Raw genomic sequence first — 14,773 nt, 5'->3', positions numbered from 1 at the left:
TTCAGAACATTAAACAATTGATGCATCGGATAATTTTCCGGAGGGTTAATAATTTATATACCAGCAAATCAAATACTGCCATCTACCGTAATCCGTATATTAAATTTGTTTAAAATTTTTCAAAAATGATAAAGATTACCGCTGGAAAGTGCTAAATCATGGCTAAATATCATGTTTAAATACAGGAAACAGCCAATTCACTAAGCATCAATTTAAAATTTTAGTACAATGCTCCCATTTGCTGCCATGCTATCCTGGACATTGCAACCTTCCCAATGGTTGTAGCTGTGACAATGGATTCAGTGGAACCGGACAGGATGCGTGTCTGACAAGTACGCTCTCTCCTTGTATCAATGTTATTAGGGAAGAATAGGTTACATATATTTTTATTGGGGGTGTGCATGTTCGTTTGTATGGATGCTATTTTGTATGTACAAATACAAATATATACTTCTCTATGGATGAATATCCGGATGTTGAGTATTGTGTTGGCACGAAGAGAAACTAAACTACTAATGTTGTATTTCAAACATGATTTCAATTGTAAAACTGTGATTTAGAAATAATTCAAATATTGCAAATGTCTCAAATATCGTGTCATGTGAGATATGCAGGTCAGGATTTATTAGAGATTTCAGTCCCACACCCGGCAAGATGATACAAAAGTGATTGCTCAATCTATATTAATATGGCCATCATTGATCCACGCTGGATGTATCTAACAATAGCCGTGTAGGACACGTTCCATGACAATGCATCTGTACTTACGAACGGGGTGCATACGGTATCGCAAAATCTCTTCATTATAAGTGTTTGGACAATTATACACCTGCCGCTGTTTTCAAGCGAAGCATAATGAAGTTTCTTACAGATGCGACAACAGTGACAGAAGAAAGGATAATAATAAAATGAAAATAATTACATAAATAGTATAGTATTACTATTTGAAGAAAAAAAAAACACGCTTGATTTCTGTACAAAGTCCTCGTTATTACCATTATTATAATGACTATTATTATTATTATTATTGTTATTATTATTGCAGTAACCAATAATAAGGGGATGCCAGATATAGGTCTCAGCACAGTTACCTTGTCTCACGTCAGACGCACGGACAACACTACCAAATTTTCATTTACCATGGATGGAAGCTCAGAGCAAACGGATTCTTTCTGGATTAATCAAAACGATCTAAACTACATATCGTTTGAATTTGACGCCCTGTACGAACCTCCCCTGCTCTCACATAGACCTATTTATGTCCACAGCTCGGAATTTGGGATTGTACAGAGTGAAATCTACGTTAATATTTCCAAGATTTCAAGATCAGGTTTGATTAATTAAATCAAATACCTTTGATGTATTGGTCATATGCTTACATTATTCTTCAATGTTGCAATCTGGCCGTAGTGATATGCTATTTTTACGTCGGTCAAATATGTATTTTAACCCGGAAAAAAGCATTCTATAGTAACATTAAATATTTTAACTTTTCCTGCTATACCATGCTATCAACTGTAACAAGAAAGCAGAAATAGGGTCATTGTCAATTTCATAATAATCGTAAATATCAAATGAAAGTGAACTGTAACCAACATCTTTGGTTTTCTGTTTGGAAAATATTTATTATGTTTATTTCAATTCAATTATTGTAAGTATTTCTTTAACTATGAAACGTAGATAAGTTTGTAAATTTTGCTAAACATAAATGTGACCGAAAATACGACGGTGCCTACTAGCGTATGATTTGTTTCATTTTTCTTGGACTTGTCAGATTACCACCTTATGAACTGATAAAGCCATATGTAAATCATTATATAATATCCAGTGAGACCATTCAGGCCTTATATATATATATATATATATATATATATATATATATATATATATATATATATATATATATATACACATTAAAAATGATATGGCCTTTGAAGTGTTGGTATCAAGCAACTTGATATACCAACATTATTGGTATATCAAATTTTGATTTGCCCATGGCGTATGAATATGCATAATCAACATGTTTTTATAGCTATTATACTCTCTGAACATAGATATGAATTTCTTTGAATATTACATTTAAAAACTGAAAAAAACCTAGAAAATGATTTTCTTTTAAAATATTTTTTTAAAATAGAAATTAACATTTTTATACAAAAAAAAAAAACACAAAAACAACCATACTCAATCCAGGAAATAAATATTATTGAGCTCCATCCTGTGTCGTCTGCAGCCATCTCTGTGTACACTGCTGTTTCCAGTCTCCCCCTCTGGCAAAAATCAAACACTGCAACTCTGTGGGAAAAAAAACCCCCAATGACATCAGGTAAGGAGCAAGATGATGAAGCAACATTTAATCTACGAAACTGTGCGTTAATTGGAGAGTTTAATAGAGACATGGCTGAAACATTTGCAAATGAAAATGATCATTGTGTTAGGGAAGACAGATGCAAACACTTGAAAAAAGACACTTGTTGATGTAAGGCTAGTGACATAATTCTTGCAGTCGAAAATTGAATTCAGAAATTTACACAAGATACAACCATCTGAACTGGATCAGCACCTGGCTGGTTTTATACTCAATGTTAGGAGAAAAGATGGATCTGAGTTTGAATCGAACAGCTTAAGAAGTATCATCAGCTCCATTGATCGCCACCTTAAAATCAATAAATATGCAAGTACAATCATGAGAGGAACAGACACACATTGTGCATTAACAAGGGAAGCCCTTCGGGCTAAGCAGAAAGATTTAAAATCTAAAGGTAAAGGAAAAAAAACCTAATCGGAGTCAACCGATCACAGACAAAGAAATAAATGCCTTGTAAAAACCTAATGGGAATAAAAACACCTGAAGCCATTGTTAACACATTGTGGTTTAACAACTATGTGCATTTAGTTTTGAGGGGAGTGACTGAACATTACAATCTGAAATGGGGGATGTTACACTACAGAAAGATGTGAATGGCCTCTTGTATCTTGAACTCAATGAAAGGCAGACACAAACAAGAACAGGAGACAATGTCAAGGACATCAGGGATATTAACCCTAAGATGTATGAAAACAAAAACAATAAAGAGAGAGAGATCCACTTGCTATCTACAAACGGTATGCTGAGCTAAAACTAGCAGACTTTTGTTAACATGAAGATTCTTTCTATATTGCGCCAACACTATGCCAATCTCAGCGACAAATCCAAAATGGTTTAGGAAACAAGTCGTTGGAATTAACAAACTTGGATGCATCATGAAACAAATGAAAGAAAAGGCAAATATTACAGAAAGAAATTAACAAACACAAGTAGCTGAAAGTACTTAATTCAGAAGTTAAAGAGACAAAAACATTCCCCAACTGATATCTTGCAAATTTCAGGCCACAAAAACGTACAGTCTATAAACAGCTACTAAAAAATTAGTGAAAGACAACAAGAGACGCACTCCAATCACCCAAGTAATGATGATGTCAACCCCCACCCCCACAACAAAGAAATTTCCAACTGCACAGCAACAGACTGTAGTAAATCAAGTTCCCAAACGTATAATATTCAGCAGATTCAGATTATCAGCAACCCATTCAACGGATCAAACATCAGCGTACAAAATATGTTTGTTATGAACTTAACGGAAAACATGACCGAGATCCCTAACAGGGTCAACTTCTTTCAACAGGCGAATTCTCAAAATGGTGCCACACAGCGGAAACGTAACATAATTATTGAAAGTGACACTGACAGACAGTAGGAATAGCGAAATAAGGACATAAACGATATCAATGAAATGTGGTTATGGTTAAATTGTTTAATTATCTATTGTTCCTTTATTATTTTGATGTTTGTGGCTCCAATCGTACTGTTGCTATAGATGTAAATGGCCGCCCTGTTACTGTTCATGACAACGAACCTTATTAAAAATATTTTGAATATTAACTATCAGCCTTGTGTTTTCATTTCGTTTAGTATTGCTAAAGGAAACATAAAGGAATTAATATCAATGAAGTGTACAAGAAATTATGAATCACTACAGAACTTCTGGGGGCCCCGAGTGGCCGAGTGGTCTAAAGCGTTCGCCGTTACGGATCACTGCCATCTCACCTCTGTCTGCGCCGGTTCGAGTCTCAGATTCAGTCAATGTAGATATGTGAGAAAGCATGCCAGTAGCTTCTCGTGGGTCGGTGGTTCTTTCCGGGGTTTTCCCGGGTTCTTCCTCCACCATTAATACTGGCCGCCATATATGGCCTATCGTGTGCTGAAAAATGGCGTTAAACCCCACAACAACAACAACAACAACAACAGAACTTCTGTTTTGAGCGTACATACATGCGAGGTTTTGTGAAGAGTTCACTTCCTTAAAGTGCACTGTTTGTGGTCGTTAGTTTTATCTCCCATACAAAATGAAAACTTTGATGTGGTTTAAATAAAATATATGTATAGTATGTACACTGTATCAATGATACTCGTTATATAAATTTTTCATTCAAAGCAAACTCGGGCAAGCCTCGTTTCCTTTCAATGAAAAATGTATACATCTCGTGGTATATGATTGATACAGCGCACATACTATATATATATATATATATATATATATATATATATATATATATATATATATATATATATATATATCGTGTATAGTGATAATATTTAATTTTATGTACCAATAGGTAGTCGAATACGTGACGTAGCTTTTACAAAACGATATGAGTGCCATGGTGCATCAAATACCAGTCCAAACAAGGATGTCTTCAAGTGTACCAGAACAGTAGAACAATTCTATACGATCCTGGAAAACGGCGATTGGTAATACACACACACACACACACACACACACACACATATATATATATATATATATATATATATATATATATATATATATATATATATATATATATATATATATATATGTGTATATATATATATATATATATATATATATATATATATATATATATATATATATATATATATATATACACACATACATACAAACATACATACATACATATGGGGGGTTGGTGGGGGACTGGTGTCTTGGATAGTATTGTTTTGCTCGAATACAAATCCGAAGAGAACTTTGTGACTTTCGGATTCAAAGAAATTAAGTTAAATGGCTTTCTAGAAATAATATTTTCATCAACTGAGCATTTGAGAATATTGTCCATATTTGACTCTATTTGTATCAACTACATTTTAGTACAGTTTAAATGTTAGCGGTACAGAAACAAAACTAGAAGATTCAAAAATATCTGCTTTATTTCACAACATAAAGCTTGTGAAAACTGAAGTGAAGAGACAAAACCTAGAAGTTTGCTTTAAAATATAAATTTTACTCATTTGTATCCATTACATTTGTGGATGATGCATATTTGGATGGCATAACACACTTCGTCTTCTTAAAATCTTACAGGTTCGATGTTGAGTTCAGGGCAACGAGCGGGGGCTACAGAGACCTGGTAAACTTGAATAACCGGAATACAATCTTGCAAAGACAGTATTATCACGGTCAAACGAGCACAAAAAAAATAGTGTTTAAGTTTGATTATGAAGTCCCAAAGCATTGTTCAGAGCCAACTAGCACAGTGTCATGCAGTCCAGCAGATATTCCTCTAAGAATAGCAAACGAATTTACAAAGGTAATGAGACCTGTCTTATGATTGTTTATTTTTTCCTAATTAGTGCTATAAATTTCTCTGTGTTCACATTTATTCCGCAAATACGATTAAGTCTGTCTTCATATCACTTGGTGTGTAAAATATTTAGTTCAAAGTCGGGGAGTGAGCTTCCACTACGTTTTCATCTACCCTAAAGCAGCAATCGAGTATTCTTGGTTGACATACATTTTCAGACTTAAATTCCTGCTTTGGGCTGGATAGAATCTTTTATCTAAATTGTTCTACTCTAACAGCATATAACTACTAATCGCACCTTCTTCTCTTCTATGATGTTGCTTCCACATTTAGTGAATACAGTTCAAAGGTAGCTGGAAGTGTATGAGCAACATTTGAATAATGTGTTAAAATGGCAATATGAGGCACAATTCCGCAGATTTCTGACCCATGTTATTCGATTTAAAAAAAGCTATAATCAGTAGTTTCTTTCATTGCTTACAAGGTTGTGAATAAATAAAGAATGATTTAGTAATATTCAATGTTGCAGCGACGAACAGATTGTTTGAAAATGTTATGAGATTTGCTAACTTATCGCAACACATGTTATTTTATAGATGATTTCGAGACTTAAAGTATAGCACAGTCTATTTTCTTGTTGAGTTTGCAGACTGACTATATAAAAAATTGAAACTTGCTTTCTTATGACCATGTGTCCAACTGATTAAATGTAGAGATGGAGAACCCACTTCGTGACATTGAGTTCGTACGACTGCTGAGTCATAGCCATAAGTTTCAGGTATCCATTGTGTGTCCTAGCCAATATAAACAAAAATCAATTAACTCCATCAATGTTTGCGAAATTATGTTACTTGTAAACATGATTAGTTACATGTTGCATGTTTTCTTTTATATTTATTTGGGTTATACATGTTCTAATCTTCTTTGTATGTATCGAGTCCTTACAACCATTGGACTAACGTTGTTCTGAATTTTAGGTAAGAGGATTCCTTTGCAGATACATTTTTACGAGATGTTTATTTTTCAGTCGCCGATCAACATTTCTTGGGGTGGATGGTTTGACGCTATATCCGGGATGAAGCGTTACCGCATAGATTTTTTCAAACTCTCTCCGAATGCATATAGTAATCTTGTGGAGAGGACGCCCCTAAGCCCTATCTATTCTAAGGACGTTAACCATACACATAGCAACACCTACTATTACACCTACACTCCAACAGAAAGTGGAATGTACTCTGTCCTTCTTCAAGCAACCGACAGAGCAAATAATTCTAAAATAGCTCGGCGCCTTGTGCTATATGACCCCTTTTCAAACATTAGCTTGAATAAAGAAGGCAACAAAACACTTTTTGTAGCTTCAGCAGTTCCTGAGACTGGTTACATGTGGCAGAACGCAAGGAATGGAACAAATACAGAGATAACCGTGGAATGGACGAACCATTTTGCGAATAAATTCATTTCGGAGGGAAAGCTGCTGAACAAAGTAGAGGACTACCCAATTCAGTTCAAAGACATTGAAAGGGACGGTATACTTCGAAGTGAAAAGTAAACCTGTATTCACGTATCCGCACAGACACAGACACACAGAGAAACAAAACTCCCCCATATATATATATATATATATATATATATATATATATATATATATATATATATATATATATATATATATATATATATATATATTACCGATAGTCGTTTTCCATGAGTGTATCGATTTGTTTTTCTGTTAAGGCACATTTGACGATGTTCTTATCTTCATTTGATGTGCCAGGGCAGTTATCGTCCTGTGAAAGCTACGTCATGTTTTGTACTACCTATTGGTAAACAAAGTAAATATATTGTCACTATACACGATCCAGCAGGATTATACACATATATTTGAAATTTGGTATAATTTCGTTGAATTCATTCGGTCATTGACATTATACTCTACAACCATTTTCTCTTATTAGAGATGTCCTTATTTGGATGTGGTCGATTTAGTGTGATTTATTGTTTATACAATGGCGTTATGAGAATCCAAATAATATTAGCAACCTTATCAGGAACACAGTAAGGCTAGCGTAATTGCCTCCAGGTCGAAGCCATGCTCTCTTTATTTATCTCACCGATAATAAATATGATCTGGTTAGCGCATTAATTAATTTGGCTGATCGTATGCATGACACTGCAATTATGTCGGCTTTTCTCTTGATATGTACATAGATAACACATATATACCAATGACTAGATAACACATATATATCAATGACTGCATAATTTACCTACATGCAAAGTAGTATGGAAATAAGGCTTAGTAACACGATTTTGACCACATTTTGAAATATTTTACATGTGAGTTTTGTTATTGAAATCATACATTTTAGAGAATGTAAACATTCCTTATCCTATATGTTGTATTCTGTACTCTTTGAAATGGTTCATTTTCCTAACGTGTTTCTTCCAGAATATTGAAATTCGTCGAAGTTAACTTACACTTTTCACAATATAGCGAATCTTGTGCTGATTTGCTATAAAAGATTTATTTAATGTTTTTTTTTCAACGTTAGTGGGACCTCCTTCTTTCCATATTTCATCGTATATGAAGCAGATGATTATATGACCTGCAGCAAGACACGAAACTAGCATCCAACATTATGATAATGCTAATTTTATGTTTGATGGCCACTCGTTCGATGGTATACATTTCATACCATCAGTTACTTAATTACAAGACCGTGCATGTCTGTGGATTCCAAACATTTTATTTCGTTTTGGTTAAATATCTGATTTAAATATAAAATACCATGCCACCATATAGACGTGTTTTAATATCGTTAGTATGCTATTTAATTTTATTCAAAATGTAATTATCAGTTAAAAATTAATGCCATAATTTGATAAATATTTTGAAAAAATACTTATTGCAACTAGTGACATACTATTTAAACGAGGTTTCGGAGTCTGAGTTCTGGCATTGGATTGACAAATAATAAGAAAACAATGAAAAAATTCAGCAATTGTTTAGGCTTGAAATATATGTTTTCCTTCAAACTGAACAACCGTTCTGGCAGGCAGAACATGTGGTTCTTTATTTGACATCGTGATGAATCAGACACAAAGAGCGTTTAGATTTGTTTAAAGACTATTATATGTCTATCAAAATATGAAAACGTCTTTGTTTATCTCCACTGAATATTACTGATGCAAACTTTGAGCTGTCGTTCTGTAATACAAAATGTCCATATGTGCTTAAACAAACTTGCAATTGTTTAATGATCTTGAATTTATATAGATTTGTATATCCTGGATTAGATGACAATGAGGGTGAAAGAACTGTTAAAGAAAAGCCCAACAAGAGCGGTGTCAATGACTTCGAGGTGAATACTGTTCTTACTGATGACACAAGTGAGCCCACACACGGTTGGATCAGTATCAATGGTTTGAGAGAACGTTACACCATCAGTGAAAATCTTAGGGACGGCAGAACTGTACGCTTTTGGGTACGAGCAAAGGACGTTCTCGGTAACACAAAAACAGACACTACCGTGGTTCATTTTGATTCCACTCCACCTCGCTTGTCAAGAACTTCCACCTCTTTTCATAGAAACCAAAATGGGACCTACAATCGCACATCAAGGTAGAACACAAATTTCATAACGAGATCTATATTTCGTTTACGTTTTGACATTGCATCAGTATTTTAAACTGCGCACTAAATAATTCTGTCAAGACATAATTTATTTTATTTTGTATTCTTACACAGGTCAACTCATTGCTAAGTATAGTCTAAAACCGTATAGAAGCGACAAGCAAGTATAATAGAACCAATCTAACGGAACCAAATAACTATGGAAATCGTGATGAAAGGATTTTATTTATTGGAAAAGGCTACAATGCAAACATTTCAAGATTTTTTAAAAAATGTCTTTCCCAGGATATTGTTCAAAGCAGACGATCCCGAGAGTGGTGTTCATAAGATTGGATTTAGACTTATTCGAAACGACACAGGCCAAGTTATGTATAGTGGTCATGCACCCGCATATAGAAGAAACGTGAGTAACTCCATCTTTAAAATCTCAAAAATGAGATGCAGCAAATAAGATGCAGCAAAATAGTGTTGACTTATTAGACATGAACTGAATAAAACAATTTTATCTGGCTAGTATTTTGATATATCCATTCCGTTCCTCTTGCTGAGGATAACGGAATTCTACACCTGGCTTTTGACAGTATTACTGTATTTTTTAAAGACAGATACTAATAGAAAATATTGATTTCAAAGACAGAAGAAACTTAATACAAATCTATGGATGCATTTTCTTCTGTATTGTGAAGTATACGTGAATCTATTAAACAGTGTGTGCAGGCATCAATTCAATTTTAATTTAAAAACAAGAAGAAATAAAAGAATAATTTTATACTTAGCCAAATATTTTTTTAAAAGTAGGTAGGTAGGAATATTTTAGTGATTAAGAGCACATCAACGCATATCATTGAGTCCCATGGCTATTTAAGTAAAGTGCCTTGCCCAAGGACACGCATCTGAAGCAGACAAGGGTTGATCTGATGGTATGACACCAACCCGCACCTATCGGTCGCGTGACCGTTACTTCAACCCATTCAGCTGACTCATTTAGTCTGCTTTCACGACATCACGAGAGATCATCGGATGGATTCTTTATTCCTGATTCAGCATTGGTAAGGAAGTTTATATGTTGGATAGATACATAATGTCACACTTTTACTAAAATATCTTTGAGCATATCATCCTTAAAAGTTAGGACTTATTTGGCAACTACCAATTATAAAGTCTATAATTGCTACTTTATGTTCATGGTTTTATATTGGAATTATTTGAGATTTTGTTAATCATTTCTGGGAAATTGAAATGTATTTCAGGTTTCTTGCAATGAAGACTTTGATTGTACATGCATCCTAAATACATGCTTCATTAAGGATCAGATTTTGGAGCTCGACAACTGTTGGTTTATGATGGCAAAGGAAGACTTAGTTCGTGTAAATGTGACTGTAGAGATCACAGTCTACAACCAGGCAATGCTTCAAGCTACGCTCAACATTACCGTAAGTATTCGGTCTACGTCTCGCATTGTTATTACCTGTATTTTATTCCCTAAGTAAACGGACAAGAGATACATAGCAGAGAACACCATTTGCTTGCTTATAATCAATTCTTTTGCCTTTTTGTTATGATTTTGACTGCTGCTGATTCCATCAGACATATAGACTATTTATTTATGGCATAGTTTACTGTAATACTTGCATTTGTATTCATTACCAACATTTTTGTCAGATTAATAAAATAATCAATTGCTTCGTAGCAAGCCAACGCATAAAATAATCGTTTTCTTGCATGGTATAACCTTTATTGTTTGTTTCTTTTAACACACAAATTTCCACCGAAAACTATTTACCGGAATTATGCTTTAAATATTAGTTATGTTTCTCTAGGTTAACAAGGTCGATGGATTACAGGGCCTTGAACAATGTAAGTACTCACCGGATACAAATGCGTTATCATTTGTTTTCGCTTTCTTTTGAAGGCAAAATTAGGTCGTTGTTTAGTATATAACATCTAGACCAACGATGTCGCGACTGTTTTGCAAACGTAGAGTTTCTTCTCTCAAAAATGTATGACAATCAATGTTCGTGTGATGGCTCCACTTTATCAGGAACATATAAAATGCTAATTATTGAAGGCTGTCAATTTAACGGAGGGCTATTTATTTGATACGCTAGTTGTTATACTAAAGAATATGTTGACGCTAAATTATACTCAGCATTACGAAAACAGGTTTTGTGAAAGATGCATCTTTATGCACGCTTCTGATTAGACGGGTACAATGAATATTCATTTTCTTGCTGAAAAAAGAATTTTCAGTAATCAGCGCAATACCCGTTATGTAGTCAATAAAACTGGACACACTATAAATGCATTATATTCCTATATCTACTTGTATTAAACGAAGTGTCCAGATAAATTTAATCTTTGTTATGTATTGTTGGGAACTAAGGAACCTTATGTATTGTTTTTAAATAGCTGGGCACAATGTACATTACACAATAAAGTTGTAGATGTGTGGCTAGACTTTCATGGTTCCCATATGGACCATAGCCTAACGTATTTCAAATAACATTATCTGAATTTCAAAATCTCCTTCTGAAGACATGAGTTGGAATAACTTCATTTATTCGAATACTAGATTCTGGCCCAATTAATATACGTGTTACTGAAAATAATGGCAAAGGTGTTCGTCTTGAATGGGATCTACCAGAAACTGAATCTTGCTATGGACGTACGGACATTGTAATCATCCTTTACATGCAAGGTGTGGCAAATAAAGTGTACATTGTCAATAGACTCACCAGATTTGCTGATATTACTGGACTGGACCCATCACAGAACTATACAGTGGCTTTCAGTCTCGGATATGAAGGGCAAACCTTTGGAAACTTGACGTTCCGTTTTCGCACTGGTGAGTATTAACGTAACTGATAAAATGTAAATGTTTTACTTTCAAATATCCTTACAATAAGTACCCCTTAAATTATTTTATCAACTAAGGGTAATAAATACGGAATTATTCGTTTTTTTTTTATTCGATTCAAAATGTCCATGAATAAAACACGTTGATTAAAGGAATTTTACAAAATATACTTATACAACGGAATGAGTATAATGTTTTACACTTAGCTTATAAACAGTTTGTGGCAGTAATTGCAATATTAAGCCCTTTGTTTATAATTTGCCATGAAATTAGCACTTGGATTATAAGCTGAATGCGTCTCGATTGACCTCTAGTTATATCAGAGCTAACACATGCGCTAGTCATGTTTGCGCAATATGTAATGAATGTGTGATATAAAAGTTAGTTTGCAGTCGATCTTTTCTTCATCTTCACATCCGATCGTACCTTAGGAACATTTATTTTTCTTCTTTTTATATTAAAGCTGCGGAGGATAATACAGCAGCAATAGGAGCAATGGTGGGAGGAGTTGTCGGTAAGATGTGAATATTTCTATATCTATCTATCTATCTATCTATAACAATATGGTCGTTTTAGTTGTTAAAACACCTTCAGACATTTGTTTTCATTTTGTAATAGGCGTTAAACCATTAAACTAAACCTTTGGGCTCACTGTTTCCTATGGTAATCATTGGCTAAACTATTAATTGCCGAATCTTTGAACCAAAACTACATAAAGCTAATTATTCTAGCTGTGTGAGTCTTCAACAGCCAGTTTATCTCATCCTAAACGCAAAAAGAAATATCTAGTCTATAACGTTGCAATTTATTCATGACTTTCATTTTGTAGCTCTGTATGGATCTGCTGTTTTTCTCTGATATTCAGACTATGTCAGAAAAACTAATTTTCCATTCTTCATTAGATAGATTTATCATGTTACAAAATCCTTACGCCTTTCGATTTTCCTCAATGAAAGGTTACAGCCGCGTTGAAGAAAGTAACCGGAAAGAAGAACAGCTGAATTTGCTAACATAAGTTAAGAAATATTTATTTCGGAAAGGTAATTTCACCATCAACAATCTCAAAGAAAACATTAAGTAGAGTTTGACTGCCATCTGTTGTTTCGAATTTCTACCAAACGTGTGTGCATAAAAAGGCACGGAGATGCCACATTCTCCTAATAAAAATAATCTTACAACAACCAGAATGTTTCACAGTAAATTTTCGTTTCATTTAGATTGTTTAAGTCATGCATTGATATGCTTAAAACGTAGCTGCTAACAATATCTTCAGTAACGTGCACGACAAAATGTCTGTTCGAAATCATCTACAGACACTAAATAAAAAAGAAATGTGATGAACATTCACATCGTCAGACGCCAAAAATACAAGACAACTCATCACTTATCATATTATGATCATGAATGTTTGGCTTTACATAGATTTGATTATATCTAAAATATATTCTCCTACAGCAAAGCTGTATCGATTTATACCATATATTATACCATACTATGTAATCAAACACTTTGGGAGATCAGTAAAAGCACAAAACAATGTTTTACCTTGATTAATATTATGTGATATAAACCCATGTAAAATAATGCATATTGTCCACTGTATTCAATTGTTGTTCTAATTCCTGCGTAGTTTTTATTGCAGCTTTCTGCTCCATTCATTAGGTCTATTATTAAGTATAGGTGTGAATAATATACCTGTACAGCTCAGAAGCGTTTTACGTCTATAATTATTAACATCATATATTTGGCAATTTTAATCATCGGTGTAACTGTACCTTTTTAAATGACATTCTGGAGGAAAGTGACCAGTATTAAATGCAGAAATAAATTACTTACAGTATGCATTTAAAAGTATATCTTTACTTTCATCCGCTCTTAGTTGCTATTCAGGTCGTTGCCCGGTCCACGCTACGAGGAACCCTCCTCGTAAAAGTGAACCACCTTAAATTAGAAAACAAGATATTTTTAAGCCCATTTAAGATAGCTGATATGAGTAACATGATTTACATGTAAGACTATGTAAGTAACAGTAATATTTCCTACTTCAGATAAAGGAAATACATTCTGAGAATAGGATTTGGTTTAAACGATTTATTTTTATCTCAACGTTTAACCCACAAGCAGCAGACATTTATGATCGATGAATGCACATATCGTTTTAATAGATAGCCAAATACTGTCTTGCGTGGAATAGTGCTTGCGTAATTTTATATGGAATGATTAAAAATTTGGAGACCCAAATTTAGTGTGTGTGTTAGTTAATTTAATATCTATTGCCGACTATTAGAAATGTTTATGCAGAAGAGCCCAATTGACGCGTCCCTAGACAGGTATGTGTTCCATGCGCTTGTGTGGTTTTATAAAGAATATCAGTCAGTTGGTATTCTATCGAACCGCTCAGCGTAAACCCCGTCTGTAAATTATAGAAAAGTCTATATTGTTCAAACAAACAATTGAAGAAATACTTAACTATAATTATTTCAAAAATCTTTCATATGCACCTAAGGAGGGATATTGATTATTAATATGATGGTAAACTATATAACAATCTTCTTTACATAGGTATTACATTGGTATTATTATATCCGGTAGGAAACTTTCATTTAAATATAATTTAAGGAGAAGCACAAAGGGTTTGATTATAGAATCGGAGAGTT

At 33.8% G+C, this 14,773-nt stretch overlaps 1 protein-coding gene across 2 annotated transcripts in view; it reads left to right on the top strand.

The window, feature by feature from the left end:
• Positions 1-14,773, top strand: part of LOC149775981 (uncharacterized) — a 67,704-nt gene that overhangs the window by 34,566 nt on the left and 18,365 nt on the right. For both annotated transcript variants that reach the window (XM_089941105.1, XM_089941104.1), the window contains exons 5-15: positions 225-332; positions 1,046-1,330; positions 4,660-4,795; positions 5,406-5,631; positions 6,653-7,170; positions 8,903-9,247; positions 9,545-9,662; positions 10,510-10,692; positions 11,080-11,116; positions 11,832-12,104; positions 12,580-12,630. In XM_089941105.1, the coding sequence (XP_089797231.1) occupies positions 225-332; positions 1,046-1,330; positions 4,660-4,795; positions 5,406-5,631; positions 6,653-7,170; positions 8,903-9,247; positions 9,545-9,662; positions 10,510-10,692; positions 11,080-11,116; positions 11,832-12,104; positions 12,580-12,630 (2,280 nt within the window). The remainder of the gene's footprint in view (positions 1-224; positions 333-1,045; positions 1,331-4,659; positions 4,796-5,405; positions 5,632-6,652; positions 7,171-8,902; positions 9,248-9,544; positions 9,663-10,509; positions 10,693-11,079; positions 11,117-11,831; positions 12,105-12,579; positions 12,631-14,773) is intronic.

This window comes from Sinohyriopsis cumingii, chromosome 18 (genome assembly GCF_028554795.1).
Source record: "Sinohyriopsis cumingii isolate HCF-2022 chromosome 18, ASM2855479v2, whole genome shotgun sequence".
Lineage (NCBI taxonomy): Eukaryota > Metazoa > Mollusca > Bivalvia > Unionida > Unionidae > Sinohyriopsis > Sinohyriopsis cumingii.
Note: the sequence above shows the minus strand (reverse complement) of the source record. Positions and strands in the feature narration are given on the sequence as shown.